Raw genomic sequence first — 9938 nt, 5'->3', positions numbered from 1 at the left:
TAGCCAAACTGAAAAAAAAAAAACACATCTATGACTAATCCTAAGGTGTTTAGATGGTCCAAAATGGTCATTTATCGTCATTAGTTGGCTCAAGATGAAGTCTAAATCAGCTAAACTGTTAGCCAGTTTTTGATCTGCTAGAGGTAGACCATCTTGGTCAGTTTGGTTAAACTAGTAGACCTCCAAAAAACAACCACTGTGTTGCAAAAACCAGTTTGACCACCTCAAAGGGCTCACTCAAAAATTCTGTCAATGTTTACTCGCCCTCATGTTGGTATGCATTTGACTTTCATTCCTGCGGCTGCGTGCAACCCAAAAGGAGAAGTTTAGATGAATGTCCATGCTGTATGCTTCCATACAATGTTAATGAATGGGAACGAATGCTGTCAAGCTCCAAAAAGAAGTCATTTGTGACCCTAGACCACAAAATCAGTCTTAAGTAGCATGGGTATATTTGTAGCAATAGCCAAAAATACATGGGTCAAAATTATTACATTTTTCTTTTATGCCAAAAATCATTAGGATATTAAGTAAAGATCATGTTCCATGTCCTAACATAAATATATCAAAACTTAATTTTGATACTGAACTTCATTTGGACAATTATAAAGGTGATTTTCTCAATATTTAGATTTTTTTGCATCCTCGTATTCAATTTTCAAATAGTTGCATCTTGACCAAATATTGTCCCATCCTAACATCAACAGAAAGCATATTTATTCAGCTTTCAGATTATGTATAAATCTCAATAAAAAAAAATAAAAAAAATTACCCTTATGACCCTTTTAATGGTCCAAAGTCACATTTGACTTTCATTCCAGCGTGCAACCGAAAAAAGTTTAGATGAATGTCCATGCTGTTTGTAAATGAATGGGAACATATGCTATCAATCTCCAAAAATAAGTAATTTGGTAGATTTACGAGAGGAACAGACACAAATGTAAGTCATTTTCCTGGTTTCATCTGTTTTTGTACATTGTGGTATTTCTGTTTGAAGACACTTAGACTTTAAATACAATCCATAATTTGTTTGGCCTACTTTTTCAGAGCCTGGTAGTGTTTCCCAAATGTCATGCACATCTATTTTGTTCAGTTTTCCAACAGGGTCTGAAACATAAAATTATGCAAGCCTCTGACGATAATGCCTCACTATAAATGCATTCACTATCACTGCGATCAACAATAATAGCTCTGCAAATGTCAGTGACTGCATGGAAACAAGCTATTATGTGAACTGATGAACAGAACATGCTAAGATCAGCACAGATAACCTACTGGACACCTGTTGCCTTCAGTGACTGTTCCCAACACAAATACAGCTGATACACAAACAGATACACGCTTTCTGAAGAAAACCCGATGTCAGCTGCTGTCCACACCAACTGTACGAACGTCAATACAGCCTGTAATCAGCACTGTTTGGCTCTAAACTGTGATGTGGACAGCCATTGTGTTGCATTGTCAGCCAACAGCTGTCTGTGTTGTTTCACGATCTCAGGATCAGATTAATGTCGCTATATAACAGCAGGACACAAGAGAGAGTCCAGCAGACTGGAGACATTTGATCATTTCTTTGAGGTTGATTCAGACGTTGTGTGATGTGTAAGGGGCTGTCTGGCATCCCCTCCTCATGCCTGGAGAAGTGAGTATCAGCACTTTTAGAAAGACATATACTTGTGTATGGATCTAAAACTGTATCTTGATGTTACAGGGCGAAGGGCATGAGGGTCAAACTGTCCCATCTGGCTGAAAAGCAGGAGTGGGTTTACAAACACAGGTAACACGAGAGCACTGTCAATTAAAGTCGTTTTCTTCAGTACAAATTAAGATTAATCAACTACGTTAGTAGCAATATTTGAAAATTGAGATTTATACATCATCTAAAAGCTGATAAATAAGCTTTCCATTGGTGTATGGTTTGTAAGGATAGGACAATATTTGGCTGAGATACAACTATTTGAAAATCTGGAATTTGAGGGTGCAAAAAAACTAAATATTAGGAAAATCGCCTTTAAAGTTCTTAGCAATGCAAATTACTAATCAAAAATTAAGTTTTGATATATTTATGGTAGGAAATTTAGAAAATATCTTCATGGAACATGATCTGTACTTAATATCCTAATGATTTTTGGCATAAAAGAAAATTTTAATTTTTAAGTGATATTTATCACCCATACAATGTATATAACCATGCTACTTAAGACTGTTTTTGAGGTCCAGGGTCACATATGTTGAGTACCACAACAAATTATTTACTCTTTTGCTCATCTCATTTTTGTTAAAAAAAAGCAAAAACACTAAGAGTGCTAATATTCGCACTTCATAAAGTCTGATTGGCTGTCAATGTTTTTTCATTCATTAGCTACAATAACGTTTTTAAAGTGCTAACAAGAATATTGTTATAGTTAGTGTTGACTTTACGATTCTCACAGAACGATTATTAAAACTTTATGGTGTTAATCTTTGCCTGAGACACTTATCTTTAAAGTGAATGAGACCAATTTGTAAACGTTCAAATACTTTTTCAATAACTAAGCCACAATATGTAAACACTGTATTTTGGTGTAATCACGGATCCTTTTTAGTATTATATCCAGTTTTAAAGCTTTCTGCCATGACTACACAACATGGTAAACCCTATCCACCTTATTCTTCAATGTGGAAGTAAGCGGATGGTTGAGACTTCTGGTTCATTAACACTACACAGAATTTGCAAATGTAAAAAATTGTTTTTTATAGTTCATTAGCTGAGAAAAAAATTCTGTATTTGAATCCGTTTGTATTGTAAGTGCCTTACCATAACCTAAAATAGGGGCGCATCGAAGTTATTTTTAGAGGTAATCAATATTATGCCACAAATGCTATCGATTGAGTTGAACTTGTAGAGAACCCTATGTATTTAACATTATTTACGACAAGCCGAATTAAGTAATAAAAGGATATATTGTTTCCCAGTGTTGGAAAGTTACTTTTAAAAGTAATGCATTACAATATTCCTTAAAACAGTAACTAATTTGGTTCCTTAATTACTATTTATGGTAAGTAATGTGTTACGTTACATTTTAAATCTGGCCAGGGCTTGTTTGTTTTTAATATAAAAAGTTCAATTTTTTGCAAATGTAAAAGCCTTTTTAGACCAAAAGCCTCAGGCTTAGAGAAAAGTAAATTCTTGTCTGTGCAGTAGACCACAGAAGAAAAATGTCAACTCTTCAGAAAAAAAAAAAAAAAAAAAAAGGAAAACAAATGCTAGATTATCTTGAGTAATTATTGCTTATTAGTATGGATGAACTGGATCATCGAAGGTCGGCAGCAAAGACATCGGTTAATAAAATGGGATTAAATACATAAAGGATATTTGTATTATTTAACATTTAATTATTGCAGGTTTGCTTTGAATTTCACTGTTTTTATTCATTTTGAGGAATACTGTATCTCTTTTTTTAGCAAGTGAGATGAATTAATGCATGTTCACATTTATTCTAGAACTAAAGTAACATCTTACAATTTCTTTCAACATGGGGACAGGAGAGCTTTTAATTAATAAACAGGGGGAAAAGTAACTCAGATATTTTCTTGTCAATTAAAAAGTAATGCCTTACTTTACTAGTTACTTGGAAAAAGTAATATAATTACGTAACTTGCATTACTTGTAATGCATTACCCTCAACACTGCTGTTTCCGTCAGAGTGAATGAGGAAAAGCTGCCTCAGGACCTGGAGTCTTTACTCAACAGCAAGCGTGAGAGACTTTCTTAATGATTTGACTTAATTAGTTCATTTGTCTTTTCTAAAGTGAAACCCAGTGTGACGGAGTTTAATCGTTCTCTCTGCAGTGGGCATTCAGGCGTTCCGCTGGTTCCTGTGCTCAGAGTTCAGCGAGGAGAACCTGGAGTTCTGGCTGGCGTGTGAGGAATACAAGAACGCATCCGGCTCCAAACTGGCGGCCAAAGCCCAGAACATCTACAACCAGTTCATCAACCCTGATGCTCCTCGGGAGGTAAGAGACGAGACGAATTTAACTAAAACAAATCAAAGTTTGAGTAAATAAAGAAAGTCTATTTTTAGAACAGTTGAGACCTTTTGCATTCTATTTTAATTACTTTCACACACATTTTGACCAAAAGCAAGCGGCATTCATTAGCAGCAGCACAAAAAAAAAAAAAAATGCTTTTTTAAATTATTATTTTTAAAATTGTTTTAATTTGAAGTATGAATGAGTGCACTGTATTATTCTAAAAAATAAAATCTTTTATTTAAATCTGTATAATGTATTTATATATTTAATATCTCTTTAACCCCTTAAGCTCTGCAGCATATTTTGGATTTTTTTCAGAGTTAGGCACACCAAAATTTAAGAGAGCGCCCTAACCACATACTTTGGAATAAATTGATAAAAATGGTCTCATTTGACAGGAAACTTTCTGAATTTTAAAACATGAGTAAATTTTTGCATATTTTGTATTGTATATGTTTGTAATATTGTCATGAACACAGTCAAAAAGTCAGATTTTTATATATATTTTTTATTATTTTTTTTATGTATATATCTGTAAATTAGGAAAAGTTTGGTCTATGTTCCTGCAAGAGGTTTCATTTTATTCCACTAGGTGGCAGTAAACACGGGAAAAAAGAATTTTGTTGATAACATCTTCCAAGCAAAAGTTATTTAGCTTTGACTGAAATGAGGCATTGGAGTCTCCTTTAATTCTCTTTTTTTTTTTTTCTGAATGCAGTAGACACACCTGAACTTAAAAGAGCGCCCTAACCACATACTTTGGAATAAATTGATAAAAATGGTCTCATTTGACAGGAAATATTCAGTGTTTTAAAACATGGGTAAAATATTGCATATTTTGGATTTCATATTTTTACAATATTGTCATAAACACAAAGAAAAAGTAAGAAAAATTATTATTGTTTTAATTTAGTTGTTATTTAGAAGTCTGTAAATAAGGACCAGTTAGGTCTATGTTCCTTTAGGAGGATTCTTTTGATTCCTCTAGGTGGCAGTAAACACAGGAAAAAAGAATTTTGTTGATAACATCTTCCAAGCAAAAGTTATTTAGCTTTGACTGAAAGGAGGCATAGGAATCTCCAATTGTGCTTTTACATTATTCATTTTTGATTTCTGAAAGCAGTAGACACACCAAAGGGCGCCCTACCCATATACTTCGGAATAAACTGACAGAAATGGTCTCATTTTAAAGAAAACAACCTAAGCTAAAAGCTGATATAGGATTTTAGGCTAGTATGTGAACACAGATGTAGTTATCAGTGCAGAAATATGATGCAAAAGTTTGCTTGTTCACAGGAGTCATTTCAGTTTTTGTGTTTCTTTTGAAATTATTCTTCGATATTTTACTGTAATGTGAAAAATCTGTGAAGTGAAGCACATATTTATATTCCTGAGAGTAAGAGCTTTCATTTGATATATGACTTGTCTATTTTTAGTGAGTTTGTGTGCCATAAATATGAAACATCATTATTTGTCTGATTTTCTCGAGGGGGGGGGGGAGGTTGCGCAATAACGAATTTAGACTGTATTTTTTTTTTTTTATGTAAAATTAATGCAAATATCATGGGATTCGCAAGAAAGCAGAGGTTCTAAGCTTTCAAAAAATACCATATATGTCTAGTTTTGTGCTTCACAGTTCATAGATTTTAAAAAAATTATAAGATGACCCCCCCCCGTGGACCCGTCGGTGGGTCCAAGGGAGTGGCCAGAGCTGAAGAGATTTTAGTTGATATTTAGAAGTCTGTAATTTAGGACCTGTTTGGTCTATTTCCCAGCAGAAAGTTTCTTTTGATTCCACAAGGTGGCAGGAAACACGAGAAAAAAGAATTTTGTTGATAACATCTTCCAAGCAAAAGTTATTTAGCTTTGACTGAAAGGAGGCATAAGAATCTCCGATTGTGCTTTTGCATTAGTAATTTTTTTTCAATTTCTGAAAGCAGTAGACACACCAAAGGGCGCCCTACCCATATACTTCGGAATAAACTGACAGAAATGGTCTCATTTTGAAGAAAACAACCTAAGCTAAAAGTTGATATAGGATTTTAGGCTAGTATGTGAGCACAGATGTAGTTATTAGTGCAGAAATATAATGCAAAAGTTTGCTTGTTCACAGGAGTCATTTCAGTTTTCGTGATTCTTTTGAAATTATTCTTCGATATTTTACTGTAATGTGAAAAATCTGTGAAGTGAAGCACATATTTATATTCCTGAGAGTAAGAGCTTTCATTTGATATATGACTTGTCTATTTTTAGTGAGTTTGTGTGCCATAAATATGAAACATCATTATTTGTCTGATTTTCTCGAGGGGGGGGGGAGGTTGCGCAATAACAAATTTAGACTGTATTTTTTTTTTTTATGTAAAATTAATGCAAATATCATTGGATTCGCAAGAAAGCAGAGGTTCTAAGCTTTCAAAAAATACCATATATGTCTAGTTTTGTGCTTAACAATTAATAGATTTTTTTAAAATAATACAATGACCCCCCTGCGGACCCACCGGTGGGTCCTAGGGCGTGGCCAGAGCTTAAGGGGTTAAATAAGTTATCTATTTTTGCATTACAATGATGAACATTTAGAGAGATTTGCTTAAATGCCATAATAATACAACATCGTAATGGTCCCAAAATAGGCTTTTTAATACTTTTTGAAGTAAAATATGACCCAGACATGATTTTGACAGTTTTCACTCCTGTATACATTTCCAGTCAAACGTTTTTGAGCAGTAAGAATTTTAATGTTTTTTTAAAGAAGTCTCTTCTGCTCACTAAGCCTGGTATTATTTGATCCAAAATGCAGCAGTAATATTGTGAAATATATTTACTACTTAAAATAACTGCTTTCTATTTGAATAGATAGTAAAATGTAATTTATTTTTGTGATCAAAGCTACATTTTCAGCATCATTACTCCAGTCTTCAGTGTCACATGGTCCTATAGAAATCATTCTAACATGGTGATTTGCTGTTTACGAAACCTTTTATTATTATTATGAATATTTAAAACAGTTGAGAACATTTTTTTCAGGATTCTCTGAATAGAAAGATCTAAAGATCAGCATTTATCTGGAGGGAAGGAAATTATAGACATTAATGCTTTTATTTATCAAGGATGCTTTAAACTGTTCAAAAGTGATGATAAAGACATTTATAATGTTACAAAAGATTTCTATTTGAGATAAATGCCGTTCTTCTGAAATCTTTATTCATCAGAAACATGAAAAAAGTCTATTTAGCTGCTTTTTCAACAACAATGACAAATGTTTTGATCATGTGACTGGAGTAATGAAGCTAAAAAATCAGCTTTGAAATCACAGGAATAAATCAAATTTTAAATATATTAAAATAGAAAACAGTTATTTTAAATAGTAAAAATATTTCAAAATTTTACTGTTTTTGCTGTGCTGTAAATGCAGGCTTAGTGAGCAGAAGAGACCTCTTAAATTTTTTTTTTTAATCTTACCATCCAAAAACTTTTGACTGCTAATGCACGAGCTCATATGACGCAATTCTCAGGTGAATCTGGACAGCGAGACCCGCGAGGCGTTGATGGGGCTGATGGAGGATCCCACAGCGGACACGTTCGGTGACGCTCAGCAACGGATCTTCTCTCTAATGGCTAAAGACTCGTTCCCACGTTTCCTGCGCTCGTCTTACAGCCAGCAGGCTCTCAAAGTCCTGTGAGACACACTACTATCAAAAAAACTCTGTATCTGTGGTCTAGATTATTTACTTAACCCTGGAATGTGTCATAGTTTAGTCAGACATGGACTCTGTAGTCATATAATGGCTCACTGTGGCTTTATATCTTCAAACTTAATAAAGTTATAAGGGTCAAAATAGGAGTGTTTTGCTGTCTGTCATACACTGAGAGCCAATCAGAGATCAGGAAGCTCAAGGTCGCCAGACAATGAAATATGTGGTAGTTTGCATACATTTCTAGTACAATTTTTTTATATATATATATTAGAGTCAAATGTTTTTACAGAGAGGATTTTGGGTATCTCATTTTGTCACTTCACAATTCAGAAAATTCTTAGAACAGGCAGAAAACTATATTATTTTTTGGGGGAATAAAATCGAGTATAAAATCAAGCAAATTATATATGAACAAATCCCTCTGTAAAAACCTTCAGCATATAGACAGGAATACAAAAGTTTAGTTTGGTGTGTGCAAGTGCTACTGAAGTGGAGATTTATGGCTCAGTGTTGAAGAAAAAAACTCATTTTGAGAAAACAGCCTTTAAAAATATGGATTGTAATTGAAATCTATTGACACAAATAGATAAAGTGCTATAAAAGAAACACTTTTCTTTTCACTAGACTGAAAAAACACCAAAAATCTCAATCTCGACAGGTGCATGAAAAAAAAACTGTTTTTGCCTGCAGTGTCTCCCCTTAACAGTGGAAAAAGTCGGTGTGGTTTACGAGATAAACACAAAAGGGAGGAAAGGGGCATATAATACTAGAATTCGATCATGAAATTACCTAGATTTACACAAAATAGCAGTGCTTGCCCATGACAAATTCACTAAATTTCTTGACATTATAAAACCTAAGAATAATTAGGTGTAAATAACTTATTTTATTTTACAAAAATAAGCACAGTCTAAAGAATTATGACCTGTTGTACATGATATTCCATGTTTCTTTCTCTAAGAATACAGAATAAACTTTTCACTATTAGTCCACAGAAAGTGGCAAACATCAGTTTTTTTAATAAGGTGGCGCCATCTAGCGGCTCCACATCGGATTACAGTATTTGCCTGCCATCACTTGGTCTTGGATGATCCAGCAGCTGGTTTTGAGGGTCCAGCTGTGCCACCTTTGGCTTCTGGCGTTTTCAACACGCTCAGTTTCTTATGAAGGGATGTGCTGGCCTTCTGTGTGACTTCCTGTTCGATCCTATTCCTGATGGCCACGTCCAAACTCTGCACAAACACAGACTAATTAAACCACTATTATTTAACACGGAATGATTTTAAAAGCAAACCGAATGTTTACCTTCTTCAGCTTCTGCTGGTGGACCACTTGAGCCTTTTTGGGTGCGATAATCCTTCCTGAAATAAAGAGGATTTGAATATCACGAAGTGCGCGTGCGCGTGCACGTATGTATAATCGCAAACGCGTTCACTCAGTATGCTGCGCTATCTATATATCGCAGTATTACATTCAGAATACTTTTTCTTCAAAAACACGACGTTTTTACCTCCTTTCTTGGGTCCTTTTGGTTTGTGTTGTGGCTTTTTAGCTCCTCCTGGTCGCTGCGCTTTAAATTTCCGTTTACCCTGAGCCATTTCAACGGTTTATTCGCAACCGGAAACAGAAAGACGTAGGATGCGAAATAGAATAAAAGTCTCTTAAAACGTTTAGGGTTAAATTTTAAAATAAAAGTCTCGTCTGAATGGCAAACAGAGAGTGCGTGTGATACACTCCAAGTTTTTTAACAGTAAGACTTTTAATGTTTTTTATATCTAACTACTGCTTTTATTAGATCCAAAGTACAGCAAAAATTTGACATTTTTAAAATAGTTTTACTATTTATAAAATAACAGTTTTCTGTTGGAATATATTATAAAATGTCATTTATTCCTGTGATTTAAAGCTAAATTATTAGTATCATTACTTCAGTAACATCAGAAATTTTCAGAAATCATTCTAATATTCTGATTTCCTGCCCAAAACATTATTATTATTATATTGATAATGTCATACTTTTTACTGCACTATTTTTTTTTTACCTTTAATACTTAAGAACATTAAAATGTAGCACTTTCTTGTACTCAATTAAATCTTTGAATTACTTTTACTTGACTAAAAGTAAAAAAGTACTAGATTTCTAATGTAATTAACTATTGAATTATATTTAATATGAAACGTAGTGCAGTAAAATGTTCAATATTATGCTTTGGAATTTTATAAAGTAAA

General features: G+C 33.7%; 2 protein-coding genes across 2 annotated transcripts; one reads left to right on the top strand and one right to left on the bottom strand.

The window, feature by feature from the left end:
• The first annotated feature begins 136 nt into the window (after window positions 1–136).
• On the top strand, window positions 137–7864 carry LOC141336537 (regulator of G-protein signaling 4-like). The gene is made up of 5 exons (XM_073842207.1): window positions 137–1642; window positions 1712–1777; window positions 3686–3738; window positions 3833–3996; window positions 7527–7864. Exons 1-5 carry the CDS (start codon window positions 1599–1601, stop codon window positions 7692–7694), a joined length of 495 nt encoding a protein of 164 aa, XP_073698308.1. The 5' UTR covers window positions 137–1598; the 3' UTR covers window positions 7695–7864.
• A 711-nt stretch (window positions 7865–8575) lies between these two features.
• Window positions 8576–9361, bottom strand: LOC141337387 (UPF0390 protein zgc136864-like). The gene is made up of 3 exons (XM_073843198.1): window positions 9220–9361; window positions 9015–9070; window positions 8576–8941 (listed from the first exon to the last, which is right to left on the bottom strand). The coding sequence occupies exons 1-3, from the start codon at window positions 9305–9307 to the stop codon at window positions 8783–8785; spliced, it is 303 nt and encodes a 100-aa protein (XP_073699299.1). The 5' UTR covers window positions 9308–9361; the 3' UTR covers window positions 8576–8782.
• Between the last annotated feature and the right edge of the window lie 577 nt (window positions 9362–9938).

This window comes from Garra rufa, chromosome 6, assembly GCF_049309525.1.
Source record: "Garra rufa chromosome 6, GarRuf1.0, whole genome shotgun sequence".
Taxonomy (NCBI): Eukaryota; Metazoa; Chordata; class Actinopteri; order Cypriniformes; family Cyprinidae; genus Garra; species Garra rufa.
Note: the sequence above shows the minus strand (reverse complement) of the source record. Positions and strands in the feature narration are given on the sequence as shown.